General features: G+C 41.4%; 1 protein-coding gene across 1 annotated transcript in view; it reads right to left on the reverse strand.

Moving 5' to 3' along the window:
• The window catches only part of LOC140738463 (polyubiquitin-B-like), a 65,535-nt gene extending 44,495 nt beyond the window's left edge, over positions 1–21,040 (reverse strand). Inside the window, exons 1-2 of the mRNA XM_073065765.1 lie at positions 20,825–21,040; positions 19,315–19,783 (exon numbers count right to left, since the gene is read on the reverse strand). Coding sequence (XP_072921866.1) covers positions 19,315–19,771 — 457 coding nt within the window. The 5' untranslated portion in view covers positions 19,772–19,783; positions 20,825–21,040. The remainder of the gene's footprint in view (positions 1–19,314; positions 19,784–20,824) is intronic.
• Between the last annotated feature and the right edge of the window lie 1,800 nt (positions 21,041–22,840).

Consider the following 22,840-nt stretch of genomic DNA (forward strand, 5'->3'; position numbering starts at 1 on the left):
TAATGGTTAAGGGGTAGTAACTGTTCCTGAACCTGGTGGAGGGAGTCCTGAGGCTCTTGTGTCTTCTTCCTGATGGCAGAAGTGAAAAGAATGCATGTCCTGGGAGACGGGGATCTCCGACGATGGATGCTGCTTTCCTATGTCAGCATTCCATGTAGATATACTTAGTGGTTGGGAGGGTTTAACCTGTGAAGAACTTTCCCATAAAACGATCGAGTGTCCATCTCAGTCTGGGATTTATAATCATTCATTCTTGAATCAGCCTTTTTATTCTAAAGTGATATGTACAAGAAAGCTGTCTTACATTGTTTCATACACTGTGTAAAATAGCCATTAAAAACTGATTGCATTCTGTTTAAAACATCATAGTAACATTGGAAGGAAGGCAACAAACAAGTAAATTAGACATCAATAATTGTGGAGAGCTTCCCCATATTATGAAAGCAGCTCAACAGAAATAAAAAAAGTCCTTAAAAGAAGTAGGCCATGGACTTCCTGGTTCACACAGTGCCCAATACAGCTAGTGTGTGAGAAATGACCTAAACTGATTCTTCTCACATCAGGAACTGCAGGCACTTAATCGTTCCATCCTCCGTATACCAAAAGAAGCACTTACAAAATTGTTTAAAGGAAAGCTTTCCAAATTCCCAAATGTACACTAGGGTATCACATTAAAAGTAATATTAAAACATTAGTCACTTATTCGTGTGTCTTTTAATATATAAAACAAAATTGTTTCTTCCTTTTTTCCTTGAACGTGCACAGACATTATTGTTTACTATATAGTCACTCACATCTGGTACACTACAAAGATATAATGAGAACTGAAAGCATTCACAGTCTCCTACTTGACCTAACAGATTTGCAGTGTTACAGACTTGCATGAAAACTAGGCAAGTTTCCCTTCTTTATTTTGCCCCACAATTCCCAATGGTCTTCTCTCCTCATTTTTGAAAATACGCCCTCTCTCACAAGGCCTGTATTTGTTGACCATCTGTCCTGTCAAGTCCTCTCCGACTCCCAGTAAGAAAACCTCTCATCTTTCTGTAACTCCAGTGGGTATAATTTCCAATGAGGAAATGACCGACCTCCTCAACCTTCTCTCATAAAGCAGCTTTTAATCCCAGGAATGAAGCTTACGAACTGTTTCCTATCTTCCCATGAATAAGCAGACCAAAAAATGCTCAGATAGCACTCCACACATTGCCTCAGTAATGCCCCATTGAGTTGTATGGAGACATTTCCTTCTTTCACACTCCACTGCATTGGCAACAAAGAGCACATTCCATTTGTGTTCCCAATTACTTGTTGTCGCTGTATGCTAATTCTCATGCTTCCTGTATGGTTCCTCTGCATAGCAACAATCTTGAAGACAGAGGTTCCCCACCTGGACTCCACAGACCTCTCAGTTAATGGTGTGGGTCCAGGGCACATAAGAAGTTTGAGAACCCTTGTTCTTGGACCATGTCAATTTCTGATTTTTATCCTTTTCTACTAAAGTGGACGATTTCATATTTCCTATCATTCATTCTGCTTTTCACACATGTAACTTGTGTCACTTCCCTTTACAGCTTCACTGTATTCTCCTCCAATGTGCTTTCCCACTGATGTATTCAGCAAATATACATATAACACACTTGCGTGAATAGAAGTCTGACCAACTGCTAAAATAGCACTGGCCAGACTCCACCTGTGGGGAGTTTGACAATGGTTGCAAGAGGTTGACAGGACTGGCCTTCCAGGGCAGTTTAAGGCCTGAATTTACCAGCACGGTGTACTAGCAAGAATCCTCTGGCCACTGCTTCTCTATGAGTTTCCAATTCCCACTGTTGCTGAATTAGAGAGGGTAGTCAGCTGGTTCCTGCAAAGATGGCTGGGTTTACCAAGGAACATCAGCAGAATCGCTCTGTATGGGAATAACTACAAACTGAGGCTTCCCCTGAGATCCATCGAGGAGGAGTTCAAGGTTTTGCGAGTAAGTGAGGGGCTGCAGTTCCGGGAATCTTCAGATCCAAAGTTTGCTGGAGAACGGGTGGCAGTGAGAACTGGAAGAAAGTGGAGAGCAGAGGCCTTAGTGGAAGAAGCTGAGGAGCGACTGCGCCACAAAGTGCCAGTGGGGGCAGTCGCCAAGGGAACAGTTGGACTTGGAAGCCTTGAAGTCCCCCATTTTGATAAAGACAACGGTAAGAGTGACGAGGACTGGTCCAGAATGAAGTTAGGGCACCTGTGGAGGAGGAGAGGACCAGCAGAGCAGTGGCAATGAAACAGTAAGGAGCCTGGACCAAATGGGAGCAGGAGATCGAGCGAAAGATCACGTGGAACGATCTCTGGAAGATGGATCCACATCGCATCAAGTTCCTTATCCAGGCTGTTTATGACGTCCTTCCGAGCCCATCCAACCGCAACTGCTGGGGCCTTGCAGATCGACCAGCTTGCCCCCTCTGTGAGAAGACCGGTACGCTGGAGCATATTCTGAGCTGCTGCCCCAGAGCTCTTGCCGATGGTCGTTATCGGTGGCGGCATGACCAGGTCCTCCAGACAATTGCTGAGACAATCTGCAGCACTCTTAACAACTGCCAGAAAACAAGTCCGGTCAAGGATACCATCTGCTTTGTCAAAGAGGGGGGAAGACCAGAGGGGGCCTAACAGCGGAAAAGCGCCAAGTATGAAGATCTGAAGAACAACTGCCAAAGAAGAGTGGAGGCCTGTGACTAGTGGTGTGCCACAGGGATCAGAGCTGGGTCCATTGTTATTTGTCATCTATATCAATGATCTGGATGATAATGTGGCAAATTGGATCAACAAATTTGCCGATGATACAAAGATTGGAGGTATAGTGAGGAAGGTTTTCAAAGCTTGCAGAGGGATTTGGACCAGTTGGAGAAATGGGCTGAAAAATGGCAGATGGAGTCTAATGTGGACAAATGTGAGGTATTGCACTTCGGAAGGTCAAACCAAGGTAGAACATACAAGGTAAATGGTAGGACACTGAGGAGTGCAGTAGAACAGAGGGATCTGGGAGTACAGATGCATAATTCCCTAAAAGTGGCGTCACAAGTAGATAGGGCCGTAAAGAGAGCTTTTGGTACATTGGCCTTTATAAGACAAAGTATTGAGTATAAGAGTTGGAATGTTATGGTGAGGGTGTATAAGACATTGGTGAGACCGAATTTGGAGTATTGTGTGCAGTTTTGGTCACCTAATTACAGGAAGGATATTAATAAGGTTGAAAGAGTGCAGAGAAGGTTTACAAGGATGTTGCTGGGACTTGAGAAACTGAGTTACAGAGAAAGGTTGAAAAGGTTAGGACTTTATTCCCTGGAGTGTAGGAGAATGAGGGGTGATTTGATAGAGGTGTATAAAATTATGATGGGTATAGATAGAGTGAATGCAACCAGGATTTTTCCACTGAGGCTAGGGGAGAAAAAAACCAGAGGACATGGGTTAAGGGTGAAGGGGAGAAAGTTTAAAGGGAACATTAGGGGGCTTCTTCACACAGAGTGGTGGGAGTGTGGAATGAGCTGCCAGATGAAGTGGTGAATGCGGGCTCACTTTTGACATTTAAGAAAAACTTGGACAGGTACATGGATGAGAGGGGTTTGGAGGATATGGCCCAGGTGCAGGTCAGTGGGACTAGGCAGAAAAATGGTTTGACACAGCCAAGAAGGGCCAAAAGGCCTGTTTCTGTGCTGTAATGTTCTATGGTTCTGCTTTCCTTTTGAACCTCTGAGTTTTGAAATTTCTCCCCATTTAGAAAATAGTCCACACCTTTATTCCTTCTGTCAGAATTCATGACCGCGCTCTTCCATGCATTTTATTTCATTTGCCACTCCTTTGACCATTCCTCCAAACTGTCTACGTCCTTCAGCAGGCACACCCTGTTTTCTCAGCACTACCTGCCCTCTGCCTATCTTCGTATAGTCCACAAAGCCATATAACATGAAATGAAGTGATCCCAACACTGAATCCTGCAGCACACCGCTCGACACAGACAGCCAATCAGAAAAGATCCCCTTTATTCCCACTCTTTGTCTCCTGCCAGTCAGCTAATCATCTGTCTGTGCTAGTACCTTTCCTGTAATACCATGGGCTCTTATCTTCTTAATCAGCCTCATCTGTGGCATCTTATCAAAGGCCTTCTGAAAATCCAAGTACACAACATCAACCGATTCTCCTTTGTCTATCCTCTCTGTTATTTCCTGAAAGAATTCCAACAGATCTGTCAGGCACAAATTCCCCTTGAGAAAACAATGCTGACTATAGCCTATTTTATCATGTGCCTCTAAGAAGTCCAAAACCCATTCTTTAACAGTAGATTCCATCTTTCCCACCGCTGAAGTCAGATTAACTGGCCTATAATTGCCTTTCACCAACGAGAAAACTTGCAGATGCTGGAAATGCAAGCAACACACACAAAATGTTGGAGGAACTCAGCAGGCCAGGCAGCATCTATGGAAAAGAGAATAAATAGTCAATGTTACGGGCTGAGACACGTCATCAAGTCTGGAGAAAAAAGGATGAGGAATCAAAGATGGAATTGGGGGAGGGGGAGGAAGAAGCACAAGGTGATAGATGAAGCTGTGAGGGGGTAGGTGTGAAGTAAAGAGCTGGGAAGTTGATGGTGAAAGGGCTGGAGAAGGGGGAATCTGACAGAAGAGGACAGAAGGTCATGGAAGAAAGCAAAGGGGGAGGAACACCAGAGGGAAGTGATGGGTGGGCAAGAAGATAAGGTGAGAGAGAAAAAAGTGAATGGGAAATGGTGAACGAGGCAAAGGGGTGAGTGCATTACCAGAAGTTTAAGAAATCGATGTTCATGCTCTCAGGTTGGAGGCTACCCAGACGGAATATAAGGTGTTGCTGCTCCAACCTGAGTGTGGCCTCATCGTGGCAGTAGAGGAGGCCATGGACTGACATGTTGGAATGGGAAAGGGAAGTGAAATTACTAAGGTGGCCACGACAAGATCAGCTTTTTCTGGTGGCTGGAACGTACATGGCTGTCGGAGAGATCTCCCAATCTGCGTCGGTCTCAGTGATACACAAGGGGCCACACTAGGAGCACCAGACACAGTATTTGACCCCAACAGACTTAAAGATGAGCGTCACCTCACCTGGAAGGATTGTTTGGGGCCATGAATGGTAGTGAGGGAGGAGGTGTAGCCCTTGTTCTGCTTGTAAGGATAAGTGCCAGGAGGGATCTCAGTGAATAGGGAGGAATGGACAAGGGAGACGCGTAGGGAGCGATCCCTGTAGAAAGAGAAAAGTGGGGATGAGGGAAAGATGTGCTTGGGATCCCATTGGTGATGGTGGAAGTTACTGAGAATTATGTACTGGGCGTGCTTGCGTGGAGGCTAGTGGGGTGGTAGGTGAGGACTAGAGGAACCCTATCCCTGGAGGGGTGGCAGGAGGATGGTGTGAGGGCAGACGTGCACAAAATGGAAGAGATATAGTTGAGGCAGTGTTGACGTTGGAGGAAGAGAAGCCCCTTTCTTTGAAGAAGGATAATATTTCAGTCGTTCTGCAATGAAAAGCCTCATGCTGAGAGCAGATGCAGTGGAGATGGAGCAATTGAGAGAAGGGGATGGCATTTTTACAAGAAATAATTTGGGAAGAGATATGGCCCACTTAGCTGTCAGAGTCAGTGGGTTTATGATAGACATCAGTAGATTAACTGTCTCCAAAGACAGAGACAGAGAGATTGAGAAGGGGAAGGGAGGTGTTGGAAATGGACCAGGTAAATTTGAGGCAAAGTTGATGATGTTGACGAGGTTGGCACAGGCAGAAAGCAGCTCCAGTGCATCCCATAATTTAGCTTCGGAGAAGTTGGGGAGTAACACCAGTGTGGGCTTGGAACATAGACTCGTTCTGCGTAGCCGACAAAAAGGCAGGCATAGCTGCGACCCATGTGAGTGCCCATGGCTACACCTTTTATTTGAAGGGAATGGGAGGAGTCAAAGGAGAAATTATTGAGAGTGAGGACATGTTCTGCTCGATGGAGGAGAGTGGTGGGGGAGGGATTTGATTGGATCTGGTGTCCAGAAAAAAATGGAAAGCTTTGAGACCTTCTTGGTGGGGAATGAAAGTGTATACTGTGACGAGATCTGAAGGATTATTCTAAAGTGGACTGTTCCTTTAAAAAAGAGAGGGAGGGAGCAAACAGCTTGTGTGCTGTTTCAGCAACAGAGAGAGAGAGAAAGTCTGTGAGTTGCCTTGGAAACCGAAAGGTGGAGCTATATGATGGACAGCTCGTGTTCAGTACTTGGAAATAGATGCAAGATCAGTCAAGTCAAGTCACTTTCATTGTCATTTTGACCATAACTGCTGGTACAGTAAAAAATGAGACAACGTTTTTCAGGACCATGGTGTTACATGACACAGTACAAAAACCAGACTGAACTTATTGAGAAATATGCCTGACATAATCACTATATATACCTGAAATATAACCACTATGTACTAGCTATTTACTACACCATGTAATCACTCCTATGTACTGAATATTACTATGTATTATTTTACTAGACACATTTTGCTATGTATTGTTTTACTAGATACCTTGTATTCTCTTAGCTACATACTGTGGCAGTTAAAGAACTCCTGTTTAGCTAGCAGCACTAATTAGCTGAAATGTACTCCATGTATTATACTCAGCCTTTGTTTATTAAGAGATAACGGTGGCGGACAGGGAGGTACGAGCTGAAGATGTAATGTGAGGGAGGTTAAGGAGGCTGACTGAGAAACAACCTTGGCCAGGAATGAGGCCCAAGATGTGAACTGGAAAGAAATACTGGTGGCGCACCGAGAGCTAGGCAAGAGCGATTGATTAGTTAATGTATCGATGATATGCAACTAAAAATTGATTGGGTATGCTGATAAAACCGAAAAGTAACTGAGATAAGAAATTACCATAAAGAATGCTGTACACCAGAGCTCGGTGGGCTTTCGGTGACAAGTTCATCGATTGCCTCAGCCTTTGTTTGCAAATAAAGGTTTAAACTTCTCGAAGAATTGTCTGCGTCGCCTGGTAATTTCAAGTAACCACGACAGGAACCAGGGAGGTGGGGGAGGTAAGTGGTGAGAGGATTACTAAAATGGGGGAAAAAGCTAAAGGGGGGAACACATGGGAGTGGGTATCTACCGGAAGTTAGAGGTTAATGCCATTAGGTTAAAGACTACTCAGACAGAGTATGAGCTGTTCCTCCTCCAACTTGTGTTTGGCTTCATCGTGGCAGTGTCCTAAGCAGCTCTTCCAGGTGAGCCGGACATTCACATGCATCTCCTCTGGCCTTGTTTATTGTATCAGGTGCTTCCGTTGTGACATCTTCTACATTGGGGAGACCAAGTGCAAACTAGGCCTTCCTCTCATCAGATTCCTTCATCTGCAGCCCTTTATCGCCTCCAGCCATCACCTCCCCAGCTTGTCCCCATGTCCACTCTTCCTTCCTCCATCTGCCTATCATCCCTTCTCACCTGGATCCAGTGTTTGGCCCACCCTTCTGCTCACTTCTTAATATTGGCCATCTCCGTCCTGTCTTTCAGTCCAGATAAAGAATGTCACACTTCCATCCATAGATGCTGCCTGACATACTGAGTTCCTCCAGGATCTCATCTGGAGCTTCACACTTAGCAAGTTCTGAGTTGATTGTGAAGCTTTCATGTTGGAAATTCCTGGGACCCCGCACCAGCGGCACAAGTCATTTGGAGTGAGACTTACTTCACTTTCTGACTCTTTGGTGCTCCTGTGGCCCAAATAAATGGAATTACTCCATCTATCTTCCCTTCTGCTTATTCCTCTGAAACACTGAACAGTAGTAAATGTTCATTTCCAGGACTTGGTCACTTTGTCAGATTGTACTTGTTCTGTTGTGAAAAATGTCACCAGAGAGACACTGAAGTTTGTGGATATAGAAGTGTTTTATTCAACAAAAACGAGCAGCCGGCATCATATTGAGACACTCTTGTAAGAAGAGGCCTGCTCGACCCAATATTACATGCCATTTTATATGCTAAAGATCAAAGGTAACAGCAGGACAATTCTACAGTTTCAATGTATGTACAATGCTTGCTTTGAATTTCATTTAGTTATCACACGCCTCCTTCTTTGCACCCACAGTCCAGACACCCAAAATGAACTCTGACTCTAGGCTACATTCATGCATATGCAGACATCGGAGGTCTAATTGTTCTGAGCTGTGCTTTCAATTCAATCTGCAATCCACATTGAAGTCAGAAGATTGGTTGCTGGTGAAATTAATATTTGCCAACTCCAGAATACACCCCAACAGTACTCCTTTAGAGAGTCATTGCAATTCAATGAAGAAATGGCCACCATGTCCATGCTAACCACTAAGCTCCGATTTTATACCAATCCTACACTCATCCCTTGTTTATTTCATAGGACCCTGTGTGGGAGACCCATATCGCATTCATTAACAAAAAGTCTTGGCAGAGAATCTTGATAAAATGTTCTTACCCAAAATTCTTCATAGAGAGCATCCTCACATCAGCCATTACTATCTGGTTTGGTGCAATACACAAAAACTACAGCAAACTGTCAGGTCAGCAGGAAACGTCACTGGCTGCAGCATACCATCACTGCAGGGGTTGTATGTGTCCAGAACAAAGAAACAGGCAGAAAAAGGAATGGTGGATACTTCCCACCCAGCAAAGTCCTTCAGTTGTTTGCTTTGAGTATGAGAAGATTGGAGTAAAGATGTCTTACTCATTTATGTAATACCATTATTACACCGCAGCTGGAGTATGATGCAGACGATTGTCTCTGTAGATAAGAAAGAATATACACGCCATTGAGGTAATGTGGTCAAGATGAACTTGACTACCTTCTGGGATAGTGAGCTTGCCATTGAGTATTTATAGGCAAGAAATGAAGGCCCAGAGATGGTCTGTCCTGAGGATGGAGGCCAGCCGGACTGTGTGAGTGGGTGGGAAAGGGACTGTTTTGCTTTAATTGTTGCTATTGCTACTTGTACTTGTACCATTGTTCGAAAAGGAGCCAATGCCTTGTACCAAATCCCCTTTTGGACACCACCATATCCTCATCTTGGAGTGTGACCATCCCACTTCCCCAGAAGATGGTGAATGGCGATGAAGTGGGAATGGCCCCCCTCCCGCACTGCAGCAAAATGATTCCCCCAGGCTGTTGCTCTCAAAGCAGGGGAGCACTTTGTGCGGAGACGAATCCCTCGAGCATCCTTGACTGACACAGGTAGAAGACAGAGGCAGTGGCAGTGAGAGTAGGAAGTACAGGTGGTGGGGACTTGCTGAGTGAATAGGATATTCAGCTCCTTTTTGTGGTTCCCCGCAGAGTGTGCAGAAGGCTAAAAAGTCAGCATCAAATAGAGTGGTGACATGGAGCAGGTAACGAGAGGGTTTAGGGTTTGGGTACATGTAGGGAAAAAAGTGTAAATGACGGGATCAGAGTGAAGCAGAGGGTGAGGGATGTGACAGGCATGCTGCTGTGAGAAGGGTTGGGAAGGATGCATTCGGTGGAGGAAGAAAGGGCAGGAGATGATTGCATTGGCTGAGCTCAGGCAGGACACATCAGGCTGAACCTCCGTATGTTACACGAGTGAGGTGGTGGACGAACCCAAATGCAGAACACGGGCGCAGGATAGTATTACAGTATTATACTCTAATGTTCTGCACAGGACCTGTCGTGTATTAATCTTTTTATTTCTTTTATTTGTTTTAATACTAACATAGTTTTAGGTTTCTTATATATACACTCATTTATTCTTTTTTTTCGAGAGGAAGAACTCTCTGTGAAATATTATTTGCTCAGATTTATTCTTTTTTAAATATGTGATTAAGATACTTTAGTTGATTTTAAGATGGCCGTTCCCGATTATGTTTTTATTACTGTTAGACATAGCATGGTAGTAGTTGAACTTTGTGGTTTTTATTATGGCTATTTTATGTGGGATTTTTGCTTTAATTTAATACGTAGCTGTAAAGTGGAGAATAGGGTCAAGGGTTATTAGTTTAGCTTGTGGCCAGCCTATTGGTCGCTGGATTTCTTATCTTTTGGGAGGGGGGGAGGGGATTATTAGAGTAGGTTTTTTTCTTGATTGGGCAGTTCTTTTGATGGATTTTTTTTCTCCTAAATGCGTAACTCCTTCTGGTTGTATCTGTGCCTTTTGGTTCAATCTGTGCTTGCATAACCTTTATATAATATTAAATTAAATGGATGTTAATAAAATTAATATAATATCTTGGAACTGGAATGGTGTCAATCACCCCATAAAGTGTAAAAAGATTTTTAAGAAATTAAAAACACTTAATGCAGATATTATTTTTGTGCAAGAAAATCATATACGGAAACAGGATGAGGACAGGTTTTTCCAATTTTGGAAAGGCCCTTTGTACCATTCGCTGTCGGATAGTAAGATAAGAGGTGTTTCTATATTTCTTAGCCCCAAAATCCCTTTTGTACACTTTAATACCATTACTGATTCCATCGAAAGGTATTTAATTGTTACTGGTTTATTATGCGAGCAAAATGTAGCTCGGGTGTGTGTATACACACCTAGTGTAGATAATTCTGATTTTTTTAAGAAACTTTTTTCTGAGCTACCGAATTTGAATGAATATAAGTTGATCATGGTTGGTAACTTCAATTGTTGTTTAAATCCAGCGATTGACAGGTCATCAACCAATCCGTCGCTTCCTAATAAAGTGGCGGCCTGTATTAATTTTTTTTATTAGAATATGGCCTGGTCGATATCTGGAGATATATACACCTCAATGATAAAGATTTCTCTTTTTTCTCACACATTCATCATAAGTATTCTCGAATTGATTACTTTTTTTTAGATACACGTTTGTTATGTTCCGTTCCTGAGTGTGCGTATGACATCATTGCGCTCTCAGATCACAGATCACGTCCCTTTAAAGTTAACAACTGAAGGAATGTCAAACCTGGTTATATGGGACACATTGAAATCTTTTCTTAGGGGACAGATAATCTCATATTCAGCAGCTTTGAGAAAGAAAACTAAAGCGGAATTGTCTGTGCTTATTAATAAAATTAAAGAGATAGATAAAGAGTATTCAGTTAAACCTACTGAAGAATTATATAAGGAAAGGGTCGAACTTCAATCACAGTATGATTTGCTTCTGACCTTTCCCATTGAACAGCAAATTTTTAAATCCAGAAGTTTATTTTATATACATGGGGAAAAATCTGCTAAGCTTTTGGTGGGTAAATTAAAGACTCGGATGGTCAGAAGACAGATTTTAAAAATTCGTAGACCAGATAGAATTGAAACTTCAGATCCTTATGAAATTAATAAGATATTTATAGACTTCTATTCTAATCTTTATATATCTAAATTCTCTGATAATACTGTTACTATGAATAGATTTTTGCAAAGGTTAAATATACCTCAAATTTCGGCTCAAGATGTTGATATATTAGATGCACCTATTAAACAAGAGGAGACAGCCAGGGCTATATCCTCTATGCAATTAGGGAAAGCTCCGGGACCTGATGGTTATACAGTAGAATTTTACAAGATTTTTCATGAAATGCTTATACCACATCTTCATCAAACATTTACTGATTCTATATCCTCTGGGAACCTCCCAAAAACATTTTATGAGGCATTAATTTCATTGATTCTTTAAAAAGGAAAAGACCCACTGGAATGTGCATCTTATAGCCCTATTTCTTTATTGAATGTAGATTTTAAAATTATCTCCAAGATTCTATCTAATAGACTTGAGAATATTTTGTCTAATGTTATCTCAAATGATCAAACAGGATTTATTAAAAATAGGTACTCACATTTTAATATTCGAAGATTGTTAAACATCATTTATTCCCCCTCAGTCAAAGAATCTGAATGAATTGTATCTCTGGTTGCAGAATTTTGGCCTGGGATTTATTTCCTGGATTAAATTGATTTATCATACCCTGGTGGCTGCGGTTATAACTAATAATCAAAATTCTCCTTATTTTAGATTATTTAGCGGAACCCGTCAGGGGTGTCCTCTTAGTCCTTTATTATTCAATTTGGTTTTAGAACCACTTGTTATCACCCTTAGGGATTCTAATTCTGTGCAGGGCATTAAGAGAGGGGATAAATTACATAAGGTTTCATTGTATGTGGATGATTTATTAGTTTACATTTCAAACCCTAGGAAATCAATTCCTTTTATGCTATCTATATTTACGGAATTTAGTATTTTCTCTGGATATAAACTTAATTTCCTATTAATAATTATTCTGATTATTATGATCAAATACCTTTTAATATTGCTAAAACCATTTTACTTACCTTGGTATCAAAATTGCTAAAAATTTTAAAGTCCTATATAAGTATAATTTCTCCCCTCTAATTGAATATACTCAACAAGCACTTTCTAAATGGTCACCTAAGTCGATGTCATTGATAGGTCGAATTAATGCTATAAAAATGGTTATTTTACCGAAATTTATATATATTTCAAGCAGTTCCCTCTTTTGTTCAAAAAACATTCTTTGATAAAATAGATTCTTTGATTTTGTCTTATGTTTGGAATAACAAAAGCTCTAGAGTGAATAAACTTTTATTGCAAAAATCAAAAAAAGATGTAGGACTGGCCCTACCAACGTTTAGATTTTATTATTGGGCAATTAATATTCATTATATTACTTTTTGGATTTATGATATAGATAACCAGGATCGCCCTCCATGGTTACATTCGCAGGAAAATTCAGTAATGGGGCTTTCTTTAGCTTCTTTATTAGGAACTCCCCTTCCTTTTTCATTCTCCAGAATAGCTAGACAAGCTCTCAACCCTATCGTTAAACATACTTTAAAAATCTGGTTTCAGCTTTGTAGATTTTTGGAATTAAATAATTTTTTACTTTCTAGTAATATTTATTCTAATTTTTTTTAAACCATCGACTTTGGATAAGGCTTTTTTAATATGGAAAATTAAGGGAATAAAAACTCTTTTAGATTTGTTCTTACAGGATTTATTATCTAGTTAAAAATTTATCTATCTGTGCATGCCATTCCTTAATTCAGTTTAAGATAGTACATAGGGCCCATATGTTTAAAGATAAATTGGTGCATATATTTCCTAATATAAGCCCTATTTGTGACAGGTGTAACGTAGAGGTGGCTACTCTAACTCATATGTTTTGGTCCTATGTAAGTTTAAATAATTTTTGGAGAGATGTATTTAGAACACTATCTAAAGTTATAGATGTGGATGTTCAATCCAATTCACTTACGGCAATTTTTGGGATCATTCCAGAGGAAGTAGGCAGAGTATCTGCTTCTGCTCAGCATGTGATAGCCTTTTCAACTTTACTGGCTAGGAGAACTATCTTGTTATACTGGAAAGAATCTAATACGCCTACTGTTTTCTATTGGTTCTCCTCCATTATGTCATGTTTAAGCATGGAGAGAAAAGGATGGAGGTCTTGCTTTGCCTAATCTAAGAATGTATTACTGGGCTGTTAATTTGCGATATATGTCCTTTTGGTTATATTGGGTTGATAGGAATGATCGGCCAATTTGGGTAGACCTGGAACTGAGAGCTGTGAAACAGTTCTATTTAACCTCGTTATTAGGAGTTGCTTTACCTATACAATTAGGTAAAGTTGCTAATTTAAACCTATATCCTATGATTAAGCACCCTTTACAAATTTGGCTCCAGTTCTGCAATTTTTTTAATCTTAAAAAATTTAAACTTTGTAGTTCAATTTATTGTAATTACTTTCTTAAACCTTCTTTGAGCGATCCAATTTGTTTACTTTGGAAAAATAAAGGTATTAATTCTATTCTAGATTTATTTAAAGAAGGCAGATTGATGTCTTTTGAACAATTGATAAATATTCTCTCTCATATTCACACTTTTTACAATACCTTCAAGTTAGACACTTTTTACAAAAATATTTAAGTAATTTTCCTCACATTTTAGAGGCTGACTTGTTAGATACTATTATGAATATGAACACTTCAATGAAGGGTTCCATTGGAAGAGTTTATAATTTATTATTACAAAGGGATAAGCATCCTTTACTTAAGATTAAACAGGATTGGGAGAAGGAATTCAATTTGACTTTTATATGGGAGGATTGGATGCAGATTCTGAAGCTGGTTAACTCTTCTTCGATCTGTGCTAGTCATTCACTGATTCATTTTCAAATTGTACATCGTTACCATTTGACGAAGGAGAGACTCTCTAAAATATTTCCCAATGTTGACAGTTATTGTGATAGATGTAAAACTGAGATTGCTACACTGACACATATGTTCTGGTCATTTGCTATACTGAAACAGTTTTGGAAGTCAGTCTTTTCGACAATTTCTAAAGCACTCAGAATCAACTTACAACCTAATAAATTGACTGTACTTTTTGGAAAAATTCCTCAAAATATCCATGGTATTTCTGTGTCTGACCAATACGTTATTGCGTTTGTTACATTGATAGCTAGGAGGACCATCTTGTTGAAGTGGATGGATATATCAGCTCCTACTTTGTCACAACAGTTCTCTCAAGTGATGCTAAGTCTTAGTTTGGAGAAAATTAGAAGCCGAACCTTTGAACCTTTATTTGATTTTGAGAAGAGATGGGGCTCATTTGCTCATTATTATCATTTGTGTTAACTGATAGATTTTCTGCACGATCTAATTGTAATTTTGGTTTCACACTCCAAATCTTCATTTTCATTCTAACATTCAAGATGATTGTCAATACCTTCAAATTCTTCACCATTCCTAACTTGTTGAAGGAGTGAAAACGTTGTATTTTCAGCCATTTCTCACATCTCAGTGAGCAAAACAGTTCTGAATGATCTTATTCCTTATTTCTCACCAACTGTCAGTCACAAAAATTACCACTTTTTAACACAAACTCACACAGCTGGCATTATTTCAAAAGTGTTCACTTTAAGCACAGTGTAGTGTCTAATAGCTACACAAGTTCACACAACTGATGCTATATAGAAACTGTTGGGCAACAGTCTCCTGTCCCAGGTAAGTGGCATAGTGTCTCAAATCAGTAATGTTATTGGTTGATGTGAAGAAGAAGGAATCTGATAGGAAAGGACAGTGGACCATGGAAGGAGATGGGGAACCAGAGAGGTGATGGGCGAGTCATGAAGGTGGGGAGGAAAGTGGTGAGAGGACGGACAAAGTGGGAAAACTAAGGGGTGAACACATAGGATTGAGTACCTACCAGAAGTTAGAGGTGAATGCTGTCAGTTTAAAGACTACTCAAACAGAATAGGAGGTTTTCCTCTTCCAACTTGTATTTGGCCTCATCGTGGCAGAGTACCAAGTAGTCCTTCCAGGTGAGGTGGACATTCACATGCATCTCCTCTGGCCTTGTTTAATGTAGCAGATGCTTCTGATGTGGTGTCGTCTACACTGGTGAGACCAAGTGTAAACTAAGCCTTCTCTCTTATCAAATTGTCATCTGCAGCTCTTTATCACCTCCAGCCATCACCGCCCAGCTTCTGTCACCATAGCCACTCTCTCTCCTCCATCTGCCTATCATCCCTTCTCACCTGGATCCATCTGGTGTCTGGGGCAGCAATGAAGGACCTCCATCTCCATCTGTACAGAAGGCTTCATCATTGCTGTTTCTGTGACAATTGTTTTTTGACCAGTCACGGTTCTTATCCGTGAGCTGAACACCTGAACCCAGAGGTGCGGTGGTCCACTGTTAGTCTGCCCTCTACCCTTTGACCTGTTTGGCACAGGCGACCCTGCCAAGAACCAAAGCACAAGGCCCTCACTGCAGGTCACTGAAGCACTCAAGCCTCCAAACTCCATGACAAGGTTGTGGTCCTCTTATAGAGCAGATTTACCTGAGCAATCGTTAACTATTTCAGAGGTCAGGTGGACATTTCTAATGTTCAGTGTAAGCATTCTAAAAATTGTGTAATCATATAATTTGCTATAATGATTAATATGCAGAATTATCTTCTGGCATGTGTTAATGTCCTGTCATCTTTGAGGCTCAGTTCAGAGTTGAAAAAATGTTGAACCAAAAAATCAATTTACACCTAATCCTTAAAATGCACGGACTCATTGATAGATTTGTTTCTTTCACCTCTTATTTGTCCAGCTGGAGTCTTTTAAAGTTTTTTTAAAAAGGGGCAATTTTGAAACCTTTATTTAGGGATAATCAGGATAAACTTATTCAAGCCAAAAAATTTACGAAATTGAAACCATATTCGCAATGTATGTTTAACTATAGGATTAGTTATTTGTTTATTCAATTTCGTAAATTTTTTGGCTTGAATAAGTTTATCCTATCAAGCCCTATTTTTTTTTTGGCCCTCTTTTATGGATCAAGCCTTTGTATTATGGAAAAAAAAGGTATAACATGTTTTCGTGATCTATTTTTAGATAACAGTTTTATGTCCTTTGAACAGTTATCTAATAAATATAATTTACCTAAAACTCATTTTTTTTAGATGATTGCAAGTTAGAAATTTTTTGAATAATATGTTACAGTCTTTTCCGAAATTATGTCCAACGGACATTACGGAAATTTTTTTAGCTCTGAATCCTTGCCAAAAGGGTTTAGTTGCCACCATTTATAATATGATCATGAAAATACAGCCAGAAGTATGAGAAAAAATTAAGAAGGAATGGGAAAAAGAACTTCATTGTCTTATACCCACTGAGCAGTAGGAGAAAATTTTACAATTGGTCAATTCTTCCTCTATTTGTGCTAAACATGCCGTAATACAATTTAAGGTTGTACATAGGGCTCACATGTCCAAGGATAAACTTGCTCGATTTTATTCTCATGTTAATCCAACCTGTGACAGATGTCATTCTGAAGTTGCTTCATGTTTTGGTCTTGCCCTTGTTTGCAAAATTATTGGAAAGATATTTTTGGTATTATTTCAACAGTTCTGAATATCAAATTGCAACCGCATCCAATTACTGCAATTTTTGGTTTACCAATGGTGGATAATAATTGTTTATCCCCCTCAGCTCGATGGATGATTGCATTTGTTACACTAATGGCTAGAAGATCTATCCTATTGAACTGGAAAGAAATTAATCCTCCAACTATATCTCAGTGGCTTTCTCAAACTATCTGTTTGAGCTTAGAAAAAATTAGAAGTGTTGTCTTTGATCCTTCAGTTAAATTTGAAGAAACTTGGAGACCATTTATTCAACATTTTCATATGAGCTAAACTGACTTTTCCTAAACCTTACTTTTAGACAATAGACAATAGACAATAGGTGCAGAAGTAGACCATTCGGCCCTTCGAGCCTGCACCGCCATTTTAAGATCATGGCTGATCAATTACTATCAATACCCGGTTCCTGCCTTGTCCCCATATCCCTTGATTTCCCTATCCATAAGATACCTATCTAGCTCCTTCTTGAAAGCATCCAGAGAATTGGCCTCCACTACCTTCCGAGGCAGTGCACTCCAGACCCCCACAACTCTCTGGGAGAAGAAGTTTTGAGCAGGAGGTGCAGGTTGTCAGAGTTCCTTTGATCTTGTTAATACCGGGCTTCTGCTAAACTGACAACATGTTTTCCAGGCTAATGCAACAAGGTGACAAGCAACGGACCTTGATGGGAATTATGTCATTGTCCGACTGACACCCCATTAGTACAGCATTAATACAGAGTGGAAACTGGCCCATCGTCCACCTTGTGAATGTCAGTGTGGAACGTAGCAGATAGGCAGGATAAAGTAACAAAGTGCTAACGACAGAATATAGGAATGCAATAGTACCATTAAATTATTTTTAATCACAGTTCTGTCAGTCGTCTGTAGGAGTAAATCAGCCTCCACGTAGACGGAGCAGCAGACAGATGGTGGTTAGTGGTCTAATGTTGTAGTCGGAAAGCAATCGGCCATCCTCCAACTGTTTATCCTTAATTATTTGGATGGAGGTACGGAGTTATTGACGCTACTGTGTATATTTGACATAATGCAATGGCCCATGTTGGTTAGTGTTTTTTTCTTTTTTGGGGGAGATTTTTAAAAATTTTCTCCTTTTTTCATAATTACTATGAATTTTGGAGGTTATTATATATATGGATTAACATGTATTTGAAAGTATACTTAATCTATTAATTGTGTACTCTCAAGCTCTCAATATTCATGTTTGACTTATGTTTGTTTAAAATTAATAAAAAGATTTAAAAAGGTATAATTAATTATTCAGGTTTTAAATGACAAAAAGGATCAATTTGACCTCACTACATCAGCAAAATTTAAGTTTAAATTTAAAACCTTAATCCCATCTGCCCCAATCAAACGTGTTTCCATTTCAAATATATCTATATCCAAGACAAGGGGCTGGTGTTCGGAAGAGGGAATTCATACCTAACCTTTGAAAATGGTTTTCACAATTCCACGTTAATGATTACGGAAAGGGAAAAGTGAGATAAGAGAAACATACAGCGGAGAGTGACAATTAGACATCAAACTTTGCTTAGGATATAATAGGAAAGACTGCAGATTAGCTAATATAATTCCATTGTGTAAACTGTGTAATGAGAATTGGGGCTTCAGGGATTCTTGAACATGGTTCAAATACCACAATCAAACTTTGGTCAAGATACTTAGGCACAGACCTAGATGAAATCAATCACAGAAATGCCAGTGTTCATACATTTTACACTTTATTTAAAAATTCATTTCAAATCATTTTAGAAGTTTCAACAATGAAAATTGCAAAACATTCAGATCTTCAACTAATCTTAATACATTCAACTTTTTGTAGAAAAATGAAAATAAAAGTCCTTTGCAACAACACAGTAACTGAAGCAATTCATTCTTCAGAACTTTAAGGTAAAGCAGTAAGTCATCTCCCCCTCCTCCTATCAAACCCAATCTTTTTAGTGGGCTTTTTTAAAAACATTGTAAATTGAAATTGCCACAGCAGTTATTTTTCGGTCTTTCAGTGAGATCCGATTTGTGTTGGAGGTCATAGACCATCAGATTGTGGTCAGCCATTCCGAGTTACATTGATCTGAACAGGAGGTGCAGGTTGTCAGAGTTCCTTTGATTTTGTTAATATCGGGCCTCTGCTAAACTGACCACCCATGTTATCCAGGCTAATGCAACAAGGTGACAAGCAACGGACCTCGATGGGAATTATGTCATTGTCCGACTGACACCCCATTAGTACAGCATTAATACAGAGTGGAAACTGGCCCATCGTCCACCTTGTGAATGTCAGTGTGGAACGTAGCAGATAGGCTGGATAAAGTAACAAAGTGCTAACGACAGAATATAGGAATGCAATAGTACCATTAAATTATTTTTAATCACAGTTCTGTCAGACGTCCGGAGGAGTAAATCAGCCTCCACGTAGACGGAGCAGCAGAGAGATGGTGGTTAGTGGTCTGATGTTGTAGTCGGAAAGCAATCGGCCATCCTCCAACTGTTTGCCCTCATAAACCAGGCGCTGCTGATCGGGTCTGACGCCCTCCTGCCGATGGACTCGCTCTTTAAAACTCTGCACGGTCTCAGAGGGCAGCACATCGTAGGTCGTGGTTTTCCCCTTGTCATTCTGGAGAAATATCTGCATGGATTCCTCTTTCCTGACCAGCAGCATCACGGTGGGGCTGGGGTTGAGGTTGTAGTAGCTGAGGCGTCTGTTGTCCTGCATCTCCACGCTTTGACCATTTTGTACCATCAGACGCTGTTGGGAAATGGGCACATTGGTCTTTTGCTGGATTTTCATCTTGAGAGTCGACACTTGAATGGAAGGGTCGACATCAAGTTCGATACCCTCGCCGGTGATAAACTTCACCTGAAGTCTCATCTTGTCAAATCGCTGTGGAGAAATGAGAAGTGATTATTGAATTTTGCATCACATGGATTCATGAACTCTGGTGTATTAAGGTGGCATTTCCTGTAATATCAACACAACCTACTAAGACCTGTAGACAAGCGGGAAAAGACAGACCCCTCTTTCCCCAGCAGATCTAAATGTGTGACAGGAATTCTGAGCTGCAATACTGACATTTGACGGGAGAGGGACCCCGTGAGCCGCTGAGCTTTAACAGTTTTGCACTTGATCTGATCAGCGGCAAAAAATATGTAAATAACACATTGGGACCAGGATGGAGTGTGAGTGTGTGTGTGTGTGTGTGTGTGTGTGTGTGTGTGTGTGTGTGTGTGTGTGTGTGTGTGTGTGTGTGTGTGTGTGTGTGTGTGTGTGTGAGAGAGAGAGAGTGTGTGTGTGTGTGTGTGTGTGTGTGTGTGTGTGATTATAACTGATATGATATATTGTGTACTTCACTGTACTGCCGCCGTAAATTGCCAAGTTTATCGATTTGTTAGTGGTGATCACCCCAATTCTGATTTTAAAGCGATTCTGCTGCGAATGAACTCCATTTGACTTTCAATCAAACATTTACCTCCCCCCACCCCCGCTTTCCTGCACAGTCAGTGTTCACTCCCGACCCCGACCCGAGTTGCTCAATTCACAAATTATTCTCGTGACATGAGCGAAGATCTCACGCACCGTTTTAACAAGACCGTCACTGTACATTAGCCGATTAACGGGTTTCACCGAACCGTGAGCCTATCAATCTGACAAGCAAGAGTGGCCATTCGGCCTGCACCGTTATTCTGTGATATCCCGGATGATCTGTTACCTCGCCGCTAGTTGACATTTGTCGCTTATCTATTGCCCCCTTTCTGCAAAGTTAATTTTCCACTAACATGTTCTCGCCCCGTGGTTTGTCAACGGTAGAGACTACATTTCCCACCCGCTTCACAGGATGTTAGTAATTTAAATTACTGTATATCGTCAATGTTGTAAATAGCCAGATAAAAATGAGAACTTTGAGATAATCAAATAAAGTCTTACAAGTTTTGTCGACAGTACAGGAAGTCAGGACGAATCTGAAGAAAATCTGATCTGCAGGTTTTTTCTTTGCCCTTTACTCCACACCGACTTTCAGCTCTGGTCCGGGTAAATCAATAGAAATTCTTCACTGCTGCTATCGGCATCTCCGCTCCCGCAGCTCTGCGTCTCTCCGCCTCCCTCCCCTCGCTTTATCTTCGGCTCCCGTTTCTGAACGTCACGGCGCCGCTGGGCTGATCTTCAGCCGCTGTCGTTGTGTTGACAAACAAACCAATCAGGTTCCAGCCGAAGTTTCGTTTCCGAAAAACTCCCCGCAGTGTGTTGGAAACGTGTCCGCCCTGTTACAGGTCTGAACGCTATCGGCTGTTTAGACTTTCGGATTCCGTTCTGCTGTCAGCATCTGGAACAGTAACACAGACACAGGAAAGCCGAGAATGAGAAGCCCCATCTTGACCGAACATAACCTTAAACGAGTCATCTCTGAATACATTTATCTGGTTCATTCAGTGACAACGTAAGTGATAAAATGCACGGATCCACCCAAACAATATGACACAACTCTGCCCCATCCACATCACCTCTATTTCCCCACCTTTCTTGCCCATCTGCCCGTGGGCAGAGCAGCAGGAGTGTTACCCCGTTTCCCAAGCTTCACCCCATCCAGCATATCGTTGTTGTTGTTGTTGTTCCTTTGGGGTCGAAGATGACCACGACTTCTGTCAGGTGGAGGGTTTGTGACTGTGGGTCTGGAGGTGACTGGGTGAGGCCAAGCCGGGCCCTGACAGCTCGCCCACATGTGGGACACACGAGGGTAGGTGCTGCAGTGGAAGTGGGGGTAGTTCGAGGTTTGCACGCGGCGCGTTTCCCAAGCTTCACCCCATCCAGCATATCAATCTTTTCACCGTCCGCCATCGCCTCCGTGATTCCATCTGCCACACATTCCGCTCTGCACCTCTTTCTGCTTTCGGCATGGACGCCTCGGTCCGCCACTCACTGGTCCTCAGGTCCCTCTCCCCACCCCACCTCTCCCTCCCCCACCAGCGGAACTTTGTGACTGTAGGATGTGTTACAGCTGACCTCACCAACGGTCAGCCCAACTCCATCAGCAACCAGGGCCCTAAAGAGAGACCCAAGAGATCCATCCTACAGATGCCGGGAATCTTGAAGAGCACGCCAGAATTGTTGGGGCAAATCAGGAGGCCAGGCAGCATCATTGGAGGGAATGAACATCCATAATTCAGTCGAGATCCTTCATCAGGATTGGAAAGAAAGGGGGCCGAAGCCAGATGAGGAGGAGGGATGAAATAGAGATAGAGTATAAATTAGTGAGGGGGAGAACAGATGAGTGGGAGTGGGGATGATGTGAGAAGCTGTGAGGTGATAGGTGTAAGCGCTAAGGGCCTGAGGAGAAAGGAATCTGATCGGAAAGGACAGTAGACCATGGAAGGAGATGGGGAACCTGGGAGGGTCATGAGGGTGGGGGAGGAAAGAGGTGAGAGAATCATCAAAATAGGGAAAATTCTAAAGGGGGAGTGTTGACCAGAAGTTGGAGATTAATGCCGTCAGGTTAAAGACTACTCAGACAGAGTATGAGCTATTGCTCCCCCAGATTGTGTTTGGCTTCATCGTGGCAATGTCCTAAACTGCCCTTCCAGGTGAGGCGGGCCTTCACGTGCACCTCCCTTGGCTTTCTTTATTGTATCAAGTGCTTCTGACGTGGTGTTCTCTATATTGATGAGACCAGGTGGAAATTAGGCTGGGAATCTCTTATCAGATTCCATCATCTGCAGCTCTTTATCGCCTACACCCATCACTTCCCAGCTTCTGTCACCATCCCCACTCTCCCTGTTGCATCCGCCTATCATCCCTTCGCCCCTGGATCCATCTGGCATTTTCGGCAGAAATGAAGGACGTCCATCTCCATCTGTAGAGAAGGATTCTTCATTGCTGTTTCTCTGACAATTGTTTATTGACCAGTGTGGGTTATTATCCGTGAGCTGAACACCTGAGCCTGGAGGT

The sequence above is a fragment of the Hemitrygon akajei genome, chromosome 14, assembly GCF_048418815.1.
Source record: "Hemitrygon akajei chromosome 14, sHemAka1.3, whole genome shotgun sequence".
Taxonomy (NCBI): Eukaryota; Metazoa; Chordata; class Chondrichthyes; order Myliobatiformes; family Dasyatidae; genus Hemitrygon; species Hemitrygon akajei.